At 35.9% G+C, this 20,846-nt stretch overlaps 1 protein-coding gene across 1 annotated transcript in view; it reads left to right on the forward strand.

Moving 5' to 3' along the window:
* CNKSR2 (connector enhancer of kinase suppressor of Ras 2) overlaps window positions 1-20,846 on the forward strand; it is a 227,637-nt gene that overhangs the window by 123,651 nt on the left and 83,140 nt on the right. The window contains exons 9-11 of the mRNA XM_082772835.1: window positions 7,201-7,347; window positions 17,164-17,297; window positions 20,319-20,530. Coding sequence (XP_082628961.1) covers window positions 7,201-7,347; window positions 17,164-17,297; window positions 20,319-20,530 — 493 coding nt within the window. The remainder of the gene's footprint in view (window positions 1-7,200; window positions 7,348-17,163; window positions 17,298-20,318; window positions 20,531-20,846) is intronic.

Genomic DNA, 20,846 nt, shown 5'->3' on the forward strand with positions numbered 1-20,846 from the left:
GACCCTCTGAAATGGAGTTAGACACCTGGGCTCTCCACACATTCCCTGGAAGCATCTGGAAATGAGGCCAAGTGAGGATTCTGGTGGCAGAATCTTTATTCGTAATAGTTTAATGTCTGTGCCCTTGCTGAAGAGAGGTAGGGCCTGTAGATCACAGGCTAGATTTCAGACCCTGTTCCCTGCAGTATGTGTGTAGCACTTATATTGCACAAAAGTGGTCATCGGGAACTGGAACCAGAACCATTTCCCTGCTCCCAAGGAATGGCACTGATAGTTTCTTGCCACTTGCATGACTGGGCTTCTTACCCATGTATTCCCATCAACACAGTGCTCCCTCACCTATGGGGAAGGCCTTTAACCTGTCACTGTGTACATGATGCTTGATGCTTGAGACAATCCTCTAGTGTTTCAAAGACCACATTTATCCCCCCAAGGTTAAATAATGCCAAGATCAACATTACCCAAGTGGGTGGAAGATGGGATGAAAACACTCTGAATTGCCAGTACCCATCTGTCGCTACTGGTTGTCCATACTGCTGGTTGAAGAGAGAGGTGCCTTACGGCCATTACTCCAGGGTGTAGCCCATGTATCCAAGTGAGGGTGGGTGCTTCAGACTTCAGAGAGACGCTAAAACTGAGCCAACTGAAATCTGCCCCAATTTATAGAGTCATACCCTGAAACAATGAAATGAGCCCCTTTTTCCTCAAAAATCATACCTAGTCATTGACCTTACATCTGTAAAATACATCATATTCAAACTCATAAAGTTGGGGTCTTTGCTATTCCCGACAAATATCCTCATTTATTTTGTTCTAGGATGCTGTTAGCAATGGCTCAAAAGCAAAACAGTGAGGTAATTTTGAACTGAAAGGTAAGCATTATTATATAAATGTCCAAGCTTCGATACCAAACTGTTTTTGTGTTCCTTGATAATTCAAGTTGCAGTTCCCCTGTGAGTAAAACACTTGTTTGTCTCCATAACAGTGGTGCTCTATAGTCATGTTACTAGAATTTGTGAAGTTTGTTGAATTACAGTGGAGCTGAGATTAACAAATACTTTAAAAGATCAAGATAATAAAATCAGTCAGAAGCTATGCTGTGCATCAGATATGTTTTCTGAATGAGAAATGTGATTAGAGCAGCTTAATGAGAGGTGATGACTTCTCTTTCTAGTTCTCAGATTTGGTTGTGGGAAGAAAAAAAAAAGTAAAAACTTGTGGGTTGAAATAAAGACAGTTTATTAGGACAGGAAAGAAGGAATTACAAAAATAGAAGTAGTAATAAAGTGTACAAAACAAGTGATGCACAATGCAATTGCTCACCATCTACTGGCCAATTCCCATCCCATTCCCAAGCAGCACCTCCCCCCCGCTTCCCAGTCAACACCCCATATTAATTGCTCAGCACGATGCCATACGGTATGGGGATACCCCTTTGGCCAGTCTGGGTCAGCTGTCCTGGGTCTGTCCCCTCCCAGCCTCCTCATTGGCATGGCACTGTGAGAAGCTGCAAAAATCCTTGGCTTAGCATAAGCAGTGCTCTGCAACAATGAAAACTGTGTTATCAACATTATTCTCATCCCAAACACAGCACCATACCAGCTACTAGGAAGAAAATTAACTCTATCCCAGCCAAAACCAGGACAATGACTTATTTCATAGTTTAGTGACAGCAAGAAGAAGTTTTAATGAAACTTCAGGATCTTCTCAAGTAAAAGATGTGATTTTCTTTAAGGTAATTTATATACAAACTCAGTTGTTGTGACTTTGGACAATGACACAGTGTGGTGTGACCAATAGCAATCTAAGAATGCACAGAACTAACTTTCGTAACAATGGATAAAAGATAAATATATATATATTCAAATAATAATATAGCAGAGATGCTCCTTAATTACTATTACAGTAAATGCAATCACAATATTATGAATCTCTCCTCTCTGGGAGAAAACTGTTACATAAGCATGGATGTTCATTACTATGCTAGCCTAAGAAACTGGATTAATCCCTGAAAGGCATCTGCTGCTCTCCTGACCCTGCTTCTCTTACCGCAGACAGATACAGCTTTCATCTCTGTGGTAGTCCACACTGTAAACAGCCTTCTGTGGTCTCCTCACCCCGTGTTTTCTGGAAGTGGAAGACCTATGGCCTTCCATTATTTTATAACCTTTTCAGGCATCCACAGCTGGGAGAAGGGGAGGAGATGCTTGCTACTAACATATTTGTTTCACGGGGCTGCCAGCTGACCATCCTCACTTCTGGCCAGTGTTCACGAAAATCAATCTGTTAATTTAACAGCAAGATACCAGATAATTTATTGTCATTTTTCTGACTTGCTTAACAGCAGGCTAGGTTTGATAGACAGTGATTTGAAGTGCAGTGTTTTTTGTTGTGTGATTTTTTGTTGTTGTTTTTATGTTCAGATTTTTATTTATAAAATGCAAGATATGTGACAGGGAATTCCTTAAAAAATAACAACCATTTCTTAAGGTGATTATGCGTTCCTCATAGAAATTCTATTTTTATTAGCTCAAAAAATGATTAAAAGCATGAATATTTTAATGGTTGATAAGTCAAAGAGCTCTGGCTGCAATCCACTTACAACAAGCAACACTGAAAGAATAATAAGTTTGATTATCTCCCTGTTTCAGTAACTTTTTAAAATTAAATACTAGAGTGGATTTTGCATATTTATTTAGCAAGAAAATAGCTGACTGCTTTACAGTTTATATTAAGCAGAAAAATATTACTTTTCCTTCAAGAGTGCAAAGATATTTGTACTTTTACCAAAGATATTAGCGTTTTACCATAATTGTGGGGGGAAACAGTTTTCATAGAAACAGAAAGTCCATCGTTAACTTTCATGGGACTCTGGTGACCCTTTGAACAGGAATATGCCTCTAAAAGTGGCATATTAAAGTGGCATATAAAGGTATGGACTCTGTTCTATTTATCATTTGACCATAACTCCACCCCTTAGATGATATAGTTTTGTTGTGTATTATATTTGTATACTGCTTTTAAATGCTGATGCTGCTCTGTAATTTCATTGAGAAATCTGCACTGGATTTCTCAGACTGTAGGTTATTTAGTAAGGCATCTTATAGCATCCTAAAAATACTTGATTTGAGTCCATCCAATTGTATTTGAGATGCCTGCATGTTAATATTTAACTGAGTTCTTTTGTTGCTCATAACATATATTAGTGCTCGTAGAAATCAGGAATGAACCATGGAATTTGGGAATACTGCCATGGGTGTGGCTAATAAATAAATAAAACCAAGCAATGCTTGGTCATGCTTTCTTCTGTCTGTCAGGCAGAAATAGAGTAGATGGCTACAGTTTTCCAAGATTGTCATAAAAGGCAGTGATAGATTCACCTGGAGAAAAAAAAAATAATAATTACTTTAGGATACTTTAGGAGTAACTTTTTAACATTTATATGTTAATATTCTTGGCAACTTAGGATAGGAATTCAGAATAAAAGTTCTATGTCAGGCTGTTGTAGTATTATTATCCACATGTACTTGCTGCAAGCCAAAGGAAAGTTGGGGTATTTTAAAATATGTCTCATCTTGTTCAAAGGCATCTTCTTTTCCCAGCCAATTGTTCAAGGAGCAGACCTCTGTAACAGCACCCTTCTGCTAAAAGTTTCTATTAGTAGGGGTAATGGGTGAGGAGATATCCTAAGGTTCAGATAAAACAGGTGGAAGGTTGTGGAGAGAGGTAAGGGAGATGAGGAGGATGCGTCAGAGTAGAGAGCAGTGGTACAGGTCTCCTACGTGCCCATCTTGTCCCACTGAAGTAACCTGGGTGGCCCCAAATGTCTCTGGAGCTCACTGGTGAGCCTCTGGTCATGTGGTGCTGGGATGAGATGAGAAATTTGGAGGTGGCCTAATGCTGATGTTGAAGATACTCTACCTGCAAGCTTGCTTCCCTTTGGAAGGCTGGTGTCCCATCTCCTACCTTCCCCCAGTGGTGGTGTTATTCTGGCCTAGGTGTATCGATCTTCTGGTGGCATGGGCATGAACTACGCTTTTTATCCTTCCTTTATCTTGGTAGCAGACTCCTCCATCACAGGTTCTGTAATCTTCTTGTCAGGAACTGCTCAGCACAACCCCACCACCACCCCAGGTCACCTGCTCTCAGGTCCCCCCACAGTGCTCATTCCTCTCCTTCTTCTCCTAGTTCCCCCATCTTTGCGTGCTTATTTTCCCTTGCTGTTCCTTGAGTCCATATTCCTTCTCCTCTTTCCTTTCCAAAACCCTGCACTGAGAGCTGAGCTGTTCTGGCAGCTTGGGGGATACTTAGGCTCTGTGTAGCAAAACCCAAGGCTGGGTTTAGGCTCTGCCACTACAGAGACTTCTCCTGATCAGAGCTGGTTAATGGCACCTGGTTTAACAAAATCAATTTATTTTAAAGCAAGCAGCAGGGACTTTCTTGGCCCTTAAAAATGGGTACCTGGCCAGTATTGTGTACTGATTTAAAACGTAATTGCTTGGGTTGGTTTAATGCATGTAAAGTAGATTTTTAAAGTAGTTGTCTTACTTTTCAACTTCAAAACCAGTAAGGAAACTTTCTTATTACTGTCTGTGTTTGCAGTGCATGGAACAATTGATATGGCAGAGACTTCAAAAGCTCTGCCAAAAATCTTGATGGATAGAAGTTGACAGTAGACAACTGTGATGATAATGAGAAAGGGGAAGATTCTGAAGAAGAGGCTAGAGAGAATAAATTCAGATAATACTTAGCAGAAATTTAGATTACATATCTCTAAAGCAGATTTCTGGAAAATCATTTTCAGTTCCAGATACATGCACTGCAATTTTTTTCTTTAATCCCCCTAACTCTCATAATGAGACTAGATAATCTTCCATTTATTGCAGTGTAAGGCGTAGTTGAAATACACAATTCAGTTTATCTCTGCAAAGTATGAATGTGTATTTAAAATAATTTCAAAGCTGCTAGTGTAACCAAGAGAAACCAATTTTATTTATATCACTCTGCCTATTTCAGTGATAAACAGATGCTTTAAAGCACAACTTTTCCATGCAGCATCCTACCAACTTAAATGGCAAGAGCCTTGCAGCCTGACTCTGTAGCCAGGGCCACATCATGTTCTCCTCCAAGCTCCATGTGCTCCATTATTTAGTAGAAAGATTCCTTTCCATAAGTTTGTCTTCAGTTATTACATTAGACAATTAGTGTACAGTAGCTTACATGGAGAGATACCTTACATGAACTGTAGGCATCCTTCTTTACAGTAACACAGAGCAGTTGAAAACCTATGTATGCCTAAGGTAACATTATGGAACTATGGGGAATGTTTCTTATAGTGGTGGAAGTTTCTTTGAGTAGGAAAGCAGTATTGTGAATAGCATGGTATGTTTTTTTATAAAATTGTGATGTTAAGACTTAAAGCTTGTACTTACAGAGACTTGGTTTTGATACTGTTGGAAGATAATGGAGACTTCAGGAGGATGTGGGTATGAAGCTTAAGTTGACTGTGTTCATATTTCATTTTATTCAAAGTATAACGGACATACTCATAATACATGGGACTGAAAATAAGAATATGAGCATGTTGGGAAATCTTCTGTGGAAGCTGGAAAATATTCAGTAAAGATAACCATTGTCAACATCCTCTTTCTTTGTTTACAATAATATTACTGTAGAAGTACATCCTTGATATAATCAAGTTTGCTTTGGTAGAAAGGACAGGTAGGTTTACAGTAGATGAGGAAGAGTGGTGAAGTTGAAACCATGTCTGTGTACAGGATTGTTGATGTAAGCATTGTTGTTGGCTAATGTGGCATGGTTATATGGAGAGTATCAGCTATTAAAATCAGTGATGTTAAGCAAAGTGAGTTTTGATGCAACAGTGAAAAAGGTAAAAAGTAAGTAGCATCAACCTATGTGTGAGTACCTTGTTAAAAAATAGGTAACAAATATATACTTGTTTCATATAATGCCATGCTACTAATAGGGAACATCTGCGTTTTGTTTGTTCATATTGCTTATTTGATTATTTTCAAATATAGGGACATGACATAGAGTAACCTTTTGACAATGACGTCACAATTTCATGCTTCTGGAAGTTCTTTCAAAAACTTTCACATCTCAATTTGATAATTTTCTTTTTAATGCTTTTCTTGTATAAATTGTGAAAGAAGGAAAATATTTGCAACTGTGATCCTTTAAACAACAGGAAAACATGCTTGTTAATTAGGGGGAAAGAGAAAGGTAGAAAAGTTGTCAAGTTTACTGAAATAATAATTTTCTAAGTATGCAGGCCAACACTTTCAAGGGATATGTGATTGTTTCTTGCCAGTGTAGGTGCCAAACTTAAAAATGCAGGGATACAATATATTAAATAATTTCAAGATGCCAAAAATCAATCTTTATTTAGACATAAACCATTTTCATTAGTTGTACTGTTTTAAGATTTTAAGTACTTTTGTTTAAAAACACAAACTGAATGATTCAGAAAGTTTTAGTTTCTGCTTGGAAACAAAGACTTACTTTCCACATTAGTCAAGTTGCTAATTTTAGAATATTTCAAAATGCTATAATTCAATTAGGAAATTTTACTTTGGGCTAATACTCAAGTAGTGGAGAGACTATTTCTGTCATTAATTTGCTGTCTTTTGGTTTTTGAAATCATCATGAAAGAAATACTATTTTAAAAATGCCTTGTGATTCTGGTTTTATTTTTATAGTGAAGTGTAGAAGATTGTCTTGAGCATCTTTGTGCTTGCATAAGCTGCTAGGAATAGAAGTAGTATGAGTACATGTGGTTAGTGGATTTTATATAGTAACCATGGAGTATAAAGTGCTCAGTTTTGAATTGAACAATAGAGGTAGGAGCCAGGGCTTTTTAACCTTGTAGTCTCTAAGGTCTATGTAACAGAGGTTATTTTAAACCACTTTGAAGTTTTACTGTGTATTTACAGTGGAGTAACAATAGTTTATTAATTCTAAAACCTGAAGTGATACATATCCATCTTAATGCATTATAGTAATTATTTTAGTTGACATGATTTTTATGCAGTAATTTATTTTTGCCATTTCTAGAGTTAATCTCCTTTAAAATATATATACACTCCTATTGTGTTATTTTACTAATCATGTTTAAAAAGGGAACATTACATTTTGAATACTGTACCTCAATTTTATTGTAATGATTTTACTGGTTACCAGGTGGGGTGGCAGTTGAAAAATTTGGTGAATGCACTACGAGAGGATCCGAGTGGTGTTATCTTAACTTTGAAAAAGCGACCTCAGAGCATGCTTACCTCAGCACCAGCTTTACTGAAAAATATGAGATGGAAGCCCCTTGCTCTGCAGGTAATGAAGCTTAATCATAAGTCATACACCATCATTTTACCTATAAATTATCTCAGTGATGCTTTATTGTGCTTCATCTCAGCAGCATATGGATTTACTCTTGTATGCTTTGAAAAATTGTTTCTGAAATGATTTCTCTATAGTTTGTTCTCATAGGATCAACTGAAGTTAAACCTGTTACTAGAAATTTTCAAAGTTAGGAAGTAATCAGCACAATGTTTTGCAAAGCAAAAATAGTAGCCCCAAAGAACTTTTCTAACCATGTATACCTAAGAAAGTTATAAATTTTAGTTTGACTTCTTATTAAGCTCTCCACGCAGTATAAGCTCAAAGAAAGAGAGGAGGAAAAGATCTTTAGTTCTCATTTTGATCATGGCACTATAGGAAAATTTATACTGTGATTTTAATCCACAAAACATGTGACAATCAATATTTGCTCATGTAAATAAAGTTGTATCTGTGTTGAAGTTTTACTTGAGATTGAACCATTGCACATAAGAAGGTGTAGTACAGGATGTCCAGCTGGATCTTTAATTTTAGGATGCCTGTAATGGTTTGAATGGTTTCATTAAAGCTTTCATATTTCACTACAGGACAAAATGTCAGTGTGATGGATTACTCTGGAAAATAAAAGTTATCTCCAGACTGATGAAAGTGTGTAACCAACAGATGGAACTGAAAAATACTTTTATTTTTTTATTCAGTTCAGATAGAATAATGTTTAGAATTCTATTTTCTTTGCATAATGAGTGCATTCTTCAGTACATTTTTATTACCACAATAAAAAGTCTAATTTAAAATTAACTACATTTGAGAGAGAAAATACTTGCATAGTTCGTGCAAAAGGAAAATGAGATGTAGAAATGCTACTGCTAATGGCTGTGGTCTTTTCCATTTAAAATATTAACGGGTTCATAAAAAGTATTAACAACTTGAAGAATCTCTTTCAACTATATATATTTTTATATATAAAAATATGTTATAATGGTTAAATGCCTCATTGTCTTTCAATCTGAGTAAGTTCCTAAATGACTGAGGTATCTTGGTCTTTCAGATACAAATTACTGACAATAGATGCGACATAAACCTTCAACCAAAAATATCGTATTAGTGTCTGAACATAAAATTTCAAATCTGTGTGCATGATAAGAGTGCATAAATGTCCATACTTGAATGCTGTGCTTTTATCATAGCTTTAGTGAAAATATAAGTACAAATTAGAAATGCATATATATGCTTCATTGTTTTAAACGGGGACAAATGCTTTCACTCTAAATCCTTTTTGTGTGAGTTTTTTATTCCTTTGGTGAGTTGGGTTCATTCCCCTAAATATTCCTTTTTGTTTCACTTTATCATTTGTCACTAGAATAATTCAACTGGAGAATGCACAAGAGAAGTTTCTGAGACAGTCCATTGATGTAGATTATAGCAAATAAGTGATAAATTTAAGAGGGTGGGAAAGAGTGGGAAGAAATGGGATAGAAACCCATTTCCACTGTCTAAAATGAAGTCCAGTAAGAAAGTGAGGATATCTGTGGTCCTGTTACAGAGAATGCAGTCATGAGAAGAAAATGTGTGGATGTTTGAAACTCCACACTCAGTTCCCGAAACAAAAATCCAGTTGTCTTTTAGCATGTTCTATTTCACTCTGATTTACATATCAGCATCCTTAGTTCAATACAGATACTAAGGAGTGCAATTCATATGACTTTATATATCTGCTGTGTGTATATCTACATTCGGGTTTGTCATTTTTACCTTTGACCAATGGTCATACAGAACATTTATGATTTCATACGTCTTGACCTATTTTAGACTGATTGACCTTAAGTAGAGGTGAAATGAACTATATGTATGCCTCTTTCTCTCCATTTGGTGATAAAGCAAGTGTGGACATCTAGCTTGAATATAAATTATGTCTGTAAAATGAGATTGATCTGACAGTATTTAGAGGTTTTCTGTAATATTACAGGTTTGGGTGGAGTGGTAACACTTTTGTTTATTTTTTTCCTGATAGCATAGAAAATACGTTTCTATGATAGACTAATGTGAGTAATGTGAGTACAAATAGAGACATTGTTAAACATGAGAGATATAATTCCAGTATCATGATGATATTGTTCTGATTTTTATCAATCATAACATCCAGAAAAGGCCAGAACCTCATTCAGCACTTGGGTGCAGTGCACATATGCGCATCTGTTATAATTTGTGATGTCACAAATTGTGAGAAGCAACAATTTTCCTAAATAGACTGAGTGACAAAAAACCTTCAAGATGACATAAAGACAAACTTCCGAGGCTGCATAATGTGGAGATTTCTGTTGTTAATTTATGCAGATCAGTGGTGAACAGATGTTAAAGTCCACTGGTGTTAAAGTTGAAATGCAGACTAAATGTGAAAATGGTGCTGTACATTTGATAAATAAAAAGCAGCAAAAGCAGAGTGTAATTTTATAGCTATCAAAATATGAGATAATGTTTATTTTTTAGTTGTTCCATTTCTTTCTATATTCCAGTATTTATCCATTATAAAAGACAGAATGTGCTTTTTTTTTTCTTCACATTTTCTGGGAAAAAAAAAAATAATAAAAACATCTCTGAAAAACTTTTTGTTCCAAATTCACATAAAAGTGCTTTTCTGTAATAGGATCATGGGAGTTAGTGAGAGAGAATGGGGTAAAGTGATAGTAAATAAGAAAAAACGTAAAGGAAACGCAGTACTTCCATCACCTTTGGAAGTAAGGGAAATTACAATACAATGTTTTTCTGTATCAGGATATCATGAAATAACTAAGAATGTTATAACTGTGCTGTCATCCCAAAGCTAAGTTAATTGAAACATACGTATTATTCAACAGACACAAGCTATGAAGATATTATGACTCAGTAATAATTCTGTTAAACTACAAGATATGAGCAAAAGCCTCAAAAGACTTTGGAATAAGATATAGGGATGAAGTTCTAATAAAATGTGAATCAGGATCTGCAAACTGGCTGATGTTTTTTTCTTTGGTTCTGCAAATGGTGTGAACTAAGGAAAAACATGGTGTCACAAATTGCAATGAATGAGGTGGGAAAGTGGAAGTTTACCCTAATGTAAGGAGGCTGGCAAATGGATGATATCAATGAGGATTTTTAATAGCTGTTGCAGGAAATTCAGAAGGTAAATATTTCAGTTATTAAAATAAGAGAGTAATTTACATTGAGATTTACTTTGGGATGTTTTAACTGAAAAAAAAAAAAATTAGCTCAAAGTGAGTAGTGTTGAGGCACTGATAAAATGCATTCTGCTTGTTTTGTTGATAATTCTATTTAAAAACAAAAGTTTGGCATTTGCAGCTACATGAAAAACTAGGCTTCATGGAAAAACAGTAAGTATACCTATAGGTTGGGATAATGCTAGGTAAGTCTTCCAGTTCAGGCAGTAGGCAGGTGCTATCAATCAATTCAGTGTGTGACTTTTACATGGTACCCTGGTCATTGAACTATGTCTCCCATGCATCCTGTGTAGCAGTCCCGAAACTGATATCCAATGGCTTGATGTAGAGGAAAATAATAAAACTAACTATGGCTATACTTTATATATATATTTGTGCACCATTACATAATGACTTTGTATTTATAATTAATTGCATTAATTCCAGGTGTAAGGTCAATCTGTACTGAAAGAAAAACATCTATTTTCCCCCCTCTTGTGTCCCAATTAAAAGTGCTTTGGATTTTTTTGTTTGTTCATTTTGTTTTGTTTTCAGTCACTTGATGCTTGTCTGTTTTAATATCCACCAGTATCCAACTTCTTGCAGATAATCAAAGTCCTCCCTTAATACATTCTGGAATTATATCAATTTGGAATTTGTGAAGTCAAAGGATTTTCAGCCTGAGTTTTTTGTTATTGCTTTTATAAAATTTGAATTAAGCAGCTATGGCCTTAGGGTTTTTTTTGCTTGCCTTTGCAGTTGAAGGTATTCATTAATATGGTATTGTGTCACAAATATTAAGATGTTATGCCTGCAAGAGGAATCTTACTATATTTGCCTTTCAGTTACTTCCTCTGATACTCTGATCCATTGTGTGAAAGCTTAGAATGATATTTCAGATTGCAATGTTGTAACTGAACATGTTGAACAAAACAAATATGATTAATCTCTTTTTTCCTCACTTGACATAGAAGTGATTTAATTATCTTAGAACTCTCCTATTTTTTGTCTGTCCTCAAAGCAATCAACTGGTGGTTCAAAACCTAATAGAAATAAACATAATCTACTCTATTTTGTCTGTTTTGTTTCTCCTTACAATTTTATGTTACTTTGGGGAGGTTTCAAACAAAAGCTCCCTAAAGTGCAGTTTGAACCAGGGTGGAAATTTTGCTAAAGAAGATTCTTGGAGCATAGGAAACCTTAACTAAGTCACTATCATCATGTTAGCAAGAAACTAGCTGAAAAGTCCTCCTTTGTTTCTGGAAAATGCTTTGTTAATTAGTCAAAAAGAAACTGACTACAGTGTGAAGACTCTTCATCCAGTGCATTTAACATACAGAAAAGGAATGGTAGAGCAACATGTTGCCAAGCTTCAACTAATTTAGACAGCCCTTCTGGTATCAGTGAAAAGGCTATTACTAATAGTATGGTTTGGGGCAAGTCCACCTGCTAGCCACATCTTGTGTCTTGACTTGGAAAAAGCCTTCTGACCCCTCTACATACTTCACATTCTTCACCAAGCTTATTTAAATGTAATATTTTGTATATTTAAAATAGTTCACTGTACTGTTTTTTATGTGATTAAATTTTACTGTTAAAATCACCAAGACCTCAGTATCTGTAGTTTTTTTTTTTGTTTTTTTTTGTTTGTGTTGTTTTTTTTTAAACAGACTTTATTTTAGATTAGATATTCATCATATCTCCACTATGCTACATTCAACTTTTCAGACAGAACAGCAACAATAACAGCAGAGTCCTTGGTTTTACAGAAAATACTATTATTTATATTGTTATTTTTCTTTACTTGACTATATTGCCTCCTTCATTCATCTAGAGACAATGTTATATTCTGTTTTCATAATTTATGATTAGAATTAATGACCTTACACTTTTTAATCATTGCATTTGAATAAAATACTAACTTGGTTCTTCAGTTGATTATTTGTCTTTTAACTACATGGGAAATGGGCATTTTTTGCAGCATTGTTAAAATGAATTCTGACTGGGTTTTCCTACAGTGTCTAAAATAGTTATAGTACGTCATAACTTCATGTCATGGTTCATCTTATAAAAGGTTTATTTTATTGAAAACATTTTGCTCAATAAATTGTGATAATCTTGGTTCGATATGAAAATATATTAACAGTAAAATATGTTTAGTAAACAGTTAAAAATGTTTATTGATGCAAATACTGTGTAAAGATATTACCAGTTAAAATCATGTATTGTTTTTTCTTATATTTTTAAAAATCATATGCCTTTGTCTGGAGTAATGTTTCTCAAACTATATATTGCAACTGCCAAGGGAGCTATTTAAAGGTTCACAGAGCTTTTAAAAACATTAAACAAAACTTCAGATGGTACATAATTATTAATTATATTAATTGCTTATCGGGAAGCTGATTTACTGGGAGCACAATCTCAGTTTCTTCAGGATTGGCAATGAGTACCTATAGGAACTTCTTCTCCTGGAGAACCTGAGGCTGCTGTGAGTAAAGCCAATTATCTCTTGTCTGGTCAACTGACAATTTAGAAAAGGGTTCCTAAACACTAATGATTCTGAAGGAGGATGGTGCACCCAGGTCATTTGAGAAACAGTACTTCCAAATGTATTGAAACATGAATTTTGTGACTGACATTGTGTGTTAACATTGATGCAGAGCTTTATGTGAGATATTTTCGAGGCTATTCCTGTTTTAATATATAACTTCTAAACTTTCTTTGTCAGACTATTCCCATGGGATAAGTATTTAAATCTCTGGACCTGAAAACTTTGTATTCAGTTTCAGCATTCCCAATTGCCTATGACAGCCTACTAAAAGGGACTGCAGCAGAAGAAAGTTCTAGTCCTTGGAAGAGAATTAACTTGGTGATAACGCTGATCTCCAAGGCATCTAGATCAGGAATACCTGAATTGGAGTTCCATGTAATTTTCTGTTCAATGTACCTGCATGGTATAATATGGTCCACCGAATGGCCTGTAGTATGAACGTTATCAGATTTACTTGCAGAAGCACAGATTGACTTGAACTGAATGGTTGAGAAGTCTCTAAATTGCAATACAAAATGCCTTGAGGGTGCACCTTGCCTGCAGGTCATATTCTGAAGGCTCTCTTTCCAACAAGGAGAGCCTGAAGACTTTGATTCCTTACAAAATGAAAGTCAAACTCCTATAGCACAAGGTGGTAGTTACTGCAGTGCTCTCTCCATGCCTCACTAACAGGACAGCTCATTTGAATGCTTTAACCATGTTGCAGTTCTTTTAAAAGAACTCGCTGATTCATCAGATGAAGTGGTGATAACTATCAAAAATAGCAGTGATATATTTATACCACAAAATTTATAAATATATAAATTTATATTTATAAATTTGATACATATATAAATTTATATATTTATAAATTTGAAACTTTTGTTCCAGTTATGCAGCTTTTCTGCTTTTGTACAAATAAGCCAAAGAGTTGAGTCTGGCAATGTGACCCAGGTATACTAAAGACATGAGACATCCTAGTATATTTTGGGACAGTCCCAAAGGATTGTGCTTCCTCTTGTATGAGATTGTATTACAGCTCCCTTTGGGAGCTCCCAGTGTGCTGGGAATATTACCTGCATTGCCATCCTGTGAGATACCACAGTCATTTGGACTTCTACCAGTTACACTGTGATTCTCACCTCTGAAAATGCTCTGTTATTCAACATGGGAACAGTCTGAGGGAAACATTTTACTTCCAGAGCTCTGTGTTAACTGGATAACTTGTGTATTTCTCTAGTAGACTGAAGGTCATTTCTTCTTGTGGCACCTAGTGTTTTAACCACCTCACCTAGCCAAATATAAAAAAAAAAAAAAAAAAAAAAAAAAAAATATATAAACCAAAGTTTGCATTTCTCAAAGACACGCAAAATCCACTGATTTCCACAGTCTCCCAGCAGACTCCTCTGAAGGAAAAGCTAACCTCCTTGTTGTCTATTCAGGAAACAACCTCCTGGCTGTCTATTCTCAGGGCCTCACAAAGTTACCTGGTAGAATCCTCAGACTTCAGAAAAATCATTTTCTAGAAATTAAGCCCATATCATTAGTATTTAAATAGTTAAGCCTGGGTATTCCAGGCTGGGAAATTCTTTACCTGTGTCCTGTAGCTGTTCAGCCCCTAGTCAGGATTAGTGTGGGCTCAACAACTCATTGTAAGCCCAGATCACGGTTATGCTTGGGCACGATTTTCGTTATGTGACAGAAAACATAAAATTTTGATTGCCATGGCCCTTAGGGCCCCATTTCCTCTTATCAGCCTATTCATTCAGGTAAAGTAAAGGGCTGTCTTCCTCCTCAAAGTGGAGAAGAGAAATCCGTCTGCCCAGCTTATATTCCTCTCAGTGTTCCTGCAAGTATGAGCCGTGAGCAACAGCTTGGGCTTAACAAGTGTAAACATGGTCTAGGTCACAAAATTCTTTTGGCTTAGAAGGAAAATTAATTCTACAAGCCACTCAGCAAGCTGCAAAGTGCACTTGTAATAAAAATGCAAGGTATCACAAAGGAAAAACAGCATTGCTTTAGTAAGTGTTTCAAGAACATCTGTGGCTACGGTGTCACAGATGAAAATTTAAAAGATAAGGATTGTGTTCCTCTGAAAGAGTTTTCTTTGAGTTATTTCTGTTTGTTTTGTTTTTCTTCCCTCAGTTTTGCTACCAACTTTAGTCTTACTTTTTCAGACTACAGTCTTCTGCTTGTTTTTTAGTGGTTGTAATGTCTTTTACCTGTCTGGCTTTGTGTGTGTGTGTGTGTATCTCCCTCTCTTCCTGTAAGTAATAGCTGTCTTTCATTGGCCTGGTTACAGAATGTTAACCCTAATGAGCAAGAAAATAATTTAGCAGTATCATTGTTTACAGGTGATGGATTTCTACATTCAAAAAGAATGAATTTGTTTCAGTTTATAGCAGTAGTTGTAAAGGTGGACTTGAAAAGTTTTAACAAGAAAATGTTGAGCCTACAGTTTATCATGTTTGAGATGACTAACATCTAACACAGCTCCGTTCCTAAAATACAGCAGTAATTGATTAAAGGATGCCTGAGGTGTCCTAGGTGGGATGTGTTCTTAAGATACAGATTGAAAGAAAGTAATGCAATGGTGGGGACTTTGTGTGAGAAGCATAAATTTAGAAGGGCTCATCACGAGCTTGTGGAAGGCCAACACTTTGAAAAGAAGTTCCTGTTCTTGAACTCTGGTTTTTTTTTGTTTTTTTTTTTTTGTTTTTTTTTTTTTGCTGTGTAGGTATACTACTAGGGTGTCAAGATTAATATCTAGAAGATGAGAACTGTGGGTTTTGTTGTTGTTGTTGTTTGTTTTTGCACAGGAATGCCCACAGGTCTGTCATAAAGTATTTTTAAGAGTACGGGCAGAAGGATCTTTCTCCACACCTATTTAGTTAGCATTCAGAGCTTCTCTGCCATAAATACAATGTGAAATATGTGTCCTCCAGTAGTTACTTAGTTCAGAAATTATAGGCGTGTTGCACAGTATGTCTTCCCCAAACCTTTTTTTTCCAAGGAGTTCACTTCCAACAAGACAGAGAGGAAAGAACTCTTTCAAAGCAAAACTCAGTATTTCTTGAATATTAGATCCAGATTTTAGATGGTGTATGGAGATATTGTTAATTGCTGTTTTGCTAGTTTTCTGTTTATCTATCAGACAAGCCAAGAAGCATAAGACCAACATATTATTAACCACACTAGAGCAATCTAAGTTTGCTTCTCATTTCATTTTCCTGCATCTGCATCTATATAGAGACTATCAGCAAATCTTGCTATAATTTATAGTCCTGCAGTGATTTAATAATGTCTTCAAATGGTTGGTCATTTTTTTAGCTAGCCAAGGTAGTTAAGTTAAAGAAGAAAAACACATATTTAATTTGAAAGAGAGATAAAGATGTGATTAAGATGAAGGATCATTTTTGGATGGGAATAACAGCTAGAATGCATGATCATTCTATGAGAAGGGTACAATTTATTCACCTGTGAGTAAACGTTACTTTGTGAGGAAGTATTCCCAGGGGAGTGAATAATAATAATAATCTACAATTTATTCTGTCTCATAGCATGTGTACTCCAAGTATGCAGTACCTGAATTTACAGCATCTGCAGACATAAATTGAAGCTCTTACAGTTACTCCTTAAACTGTAGAGCAGATGGGGGAAGATGACATTCAATTTAATGCCTACTTATGTAGCTTTTAGTGTAAACACTAGACTTTTTCTTTATAATGTTAGTTTAATTAAGGAATTCATTGGATTCTGTATGTTATTTACTCATAAAGATTTCACCAGTGGCTCTACTGATTACTGTTTTTATGGGCATTGGCAATACTTTTGCTTTGCAAGGGGGAAAAGAGAAAGATGTTATCAGAGACAATTTTATAAGCACAATACATGTCCATTCATAGTTGTATCTCCTTAAGTGTTGTGTGTTTTTTTTTTTTTCAGCCAGTTTAAAATCACACAAAATATTAGAAATGTTAACTATTTCTTCAACTTTATGAAATGTAGAATGTTTGTAGCTTTTTCAACTAAAAGTAGATAGTATTTAAGAATAATCATGATTTTCCTCTCTCTGTTTTGTACCAGCCTCTTATTCCCAGAAGTCCTACAAGCAGTGTTGCTACACCATCCAGCACTATCAGCACACCTACAAAAAGAGACAGCTCTGCCCTCCAGGATCTCTACATACCCCCTCCTCCATCAGAACCTTATGTTCCCAGGTAAAAAATAAAATAAAATAAAATAAAATAAAATAAAATAAAATAAAATAAAATAAAAATTTAGGGTAATATTCATTGTCAAAAATACCTGTAAAATAACTGGCCATTCTATTCCTATATGATCATTGGTATGCCCTGCAGGGTTAGGCTGCTAGTATTTCATTTTACAGGGAAACTGGTTGTTAACAGTAGGTATGCTGAATCACACCCACAATAACCTGAAAAGGTGTCTTGTCCAAAAAACAGTCAGTAGCCTTTAGAAAGACAGGTTCAATTCCCTGTTTTCTCAAGTGTGGGATAATTTCCATATACAGGATGTCCAGTCAATGTATTTTGAAATTACTTCTTGCTTTTCTTTTAGTTAATTTTCTTGCAGAAGTTGTAAGAGCAGTGTGTCCTTTCTTGTACCTTTCTTGTACAGTTTCCTGTACCTGAAGTTCTGATTTTTTCTTAGGCTCTCATATCAGTAACTGCTAGCCAGTTAATAAGATGTGTATGACCTGATGATGACAAGACTTTCCTGGGGGCTATCCAAGAGTTAGGTAGATAGTAAATTAAATTGCCTAGTGGGGAGGAGAAGTTGTGATTCTTTGATAAATTCTTGCTCTTCAGAGATACAAAAAACTTTCCAGGGCAAAAAGGTGACTTTCCACTTCATGATTTAGATGATGCCATACGCCTTCCATAAAGCCATAAGCTGAGTCCTGTGTTCCTCCTTCATTCTTGCTTTGTCTGCTGCCTGGTCTGCTTTTATTTCTGAGGAAATTTTATATATATATATAAAATATTAAATATTAAATAAATATATATATTAAATAAATAAATATATATATATATATATATATATATATATATATATATATATATACAGAAAGCAACCCAAACCAAAACACAGTCTTTGATTTCTCTTTGAACAAAGTAGTTATATAGTCAAAACCTGTCACTCTTCAAACTGGAACTGTACTGTCCTAAAAAAAATTAGTGCTTTTATACTGCTATTGATCATGTTTACTGCCACAAAAATACTTTTGTTATTTGAGATCTTCATTACGCATTTTAACTATTTATTAATAATATGTCTTAACTCATGATGGTTAATGCAGTAGTTTGGATGAATTCTGATTAAATATTGTAATACATATTAATATAAGGTGCAATCATACAGAGAGAATATGTAGTTTTGAACTATTTTTGCCAGCTTAATCCTAATGGACTACGGTTCATTTCACAAACCTGTCACATACCGTACAGAGTTTCTGATCTGTTTTGGCATGTCATCTGTTCTTTCAGTCCATGATTTACTGTATTTAAGCATATCTTTATTTTGGGTATTATCAGCTGTTCGATATCTGTTTTTCAGTTTGTTGTTGCTGTTCCAAGGGGGAATGAAGAAAAAAAAAAAAAAGCCATCCACAAACCCTTCTCTTGTTTCTGGAAGAGTAAGGGATGTGATACTTTGATGTAAATTGTAAAACCCTAAAGCCTTTTTACACTGATAATACAGTATACAGATATTACACCCACAGACACTACAGCTGCCAGCATAACCACACAAAAATGGCATGAGAAAGTGGAACCTACCTTTTCTTTGTGCCAGTTACTGACAAGTACAGGTCATAAATTAGTGCCTGGCTAAGTCTATTGAGTGTCTTTGTGGGGAGAGAGCTAAATCCCACATCTCCAGTAGACTACAGTCAAGGTTATTTGCCTGGGGGCTCTGCACTTCCCTTAACGCTGACAGTGAAGAGCTGTCTGTCTGTCCTCCTTGTCATGGAGATCTCTTTGTACCAGTCCGTGAGTGGTGACAGGAGACGGTGCCCATAGAGGTCGCATGTATGCATCCTGCTTCTTCCTCATGGTAGCTGTAGCATGGATTAACATCTGGCTGTTCTGCATCAGTCTCCATCATTTTACCTGCTGGCATCAGCACCATCACCAGGCAGGTCTTCCCATGACAAGCTTACAGCCCTAGTGGGGCTGTGCCAGTCCCACTCCCTAAGACAGCACCATCCCTACTCTGGGAAAGGCTGGCAAAGAGAGCATAGTGGCTGGTGGGGATTTCTGTTGCTCTGGTGTCACTCCCAAGCCAGGCTGGCCCTGTGTCATCCTGTGGGTCTGCCTGGGTCCCAAGAGGGGTCTTTTCTATGTCCTCATGCAGAGTCTCAGGGAGCCAAGGGAAATATGGGTTAGCATGGTGGTCAGCTTGGCACTCACACAGTGGTCCAGAGGGGCAGAAGCTCTCCAACAAGGCCATGAGGCCCCAGCTACTCTCTTAGCAGCCTCCCTTGCATTTCTCTTCTCAAAAATTATTTTCTGATTAGGCCTTTTGCAGCCATTTTCAACCCTACCAGCAGTTTGGAAGAGAAACAGTGAGAAGGAAACAGTGATCTGGTTGGTGAAGGGAGTGCCTTGCAATGCAATGCTGTCCTAGGACAACAGCTCATGATGAGTTCCACACACCATTTCTGGCACTGCATGGACATACCTGTACAACTCTGAGGCCTCAGTGGGCTTGTGCAGGACTGTGTCAAATGTCTGTACATCATTGGTCCCTGATTATTTTTGTTTTGGGGTTAATTTGTTAGGAACCAGATTGAATTTGTCTGTGCTTATCATTTAACCATGTTTTAAAACTATCTGATGCAAGATGAAAGCATGAAAGAGTAAGATAAACATTATTTCCTTGCCCTAAATCAAAAATTGCTAGTAGCTTCTGAAAAGAAATCAACATAGAAAGAGTAGCTGCAATTCACCTTTATTTGAATTATTCTTTTCAAGAGAAACTGTTAAGATTCAGTTCCATTACAGTAATGGAAGCAAATAAGCAAAGATGTGTGAGATAACTAGCATAGACATACATATATGTGCATATGCAATGTATGATCCTGATTTTGACAATATCTATTTGCAACTTATATGAAATCTTGACATATTCCCATTTTTTACTGAACTATTCACATTTTAAAAAGAAAACAAAGTCTTATTCCAATATATTAAAAAACACTTTCTTGTTTATTAAAGGGACGAAAAGGGAAATCTCCCATGTGATGATGTTGGCAGACATATTGTAGGCAAACCAGTTCATACAGGATCCGAATCTCCAAACTCATTCCTTGACCAGGAATATCGAAAGCGCTTTAATGTGGTTGAAGAAGATGCAGTTTTATACTGCTATGAGTATGACAAAGGAAGAACAAGTGGTCCTGGAAGGAGAGAGAGCACACCAACATATGGTATGGCGTTGATCTGATAACAATAATCACCATTTGTTTATTTTACAGTTTCTTCATGCATCTGCTTTTGTATTTAGGCATGAAAATAATTTCAGTGGCTATTAAATTTGCTAAGAATACTGTACAACTTCAGTTTAATTTCAACCAAAGAGCTTATTCAAATCTTTACTCTCCAGGTTATTTTCCCTTTGAGTCTACTAGAACTCTTGCTTTACCTAGTAACTTATTTCATCTTTCGACTAGGAAAATTGGTTTTCTGTTGCCAAATACAGAACTGTGCAATGGTAGAATTGTTAGAATATAGAAGAAAATGAAG

Source organism: Aythya marila (assembly GCF_965140915.1).
Source record: "Aythya marila genome assembly, chromosome: 1".
In the NCBI taxonomy this organism is placed as follows: Eukaryota; Metazoa; Chordata; class Aves; order Anseriformes; family Anatidae; genus Aythya; species Aythya marila.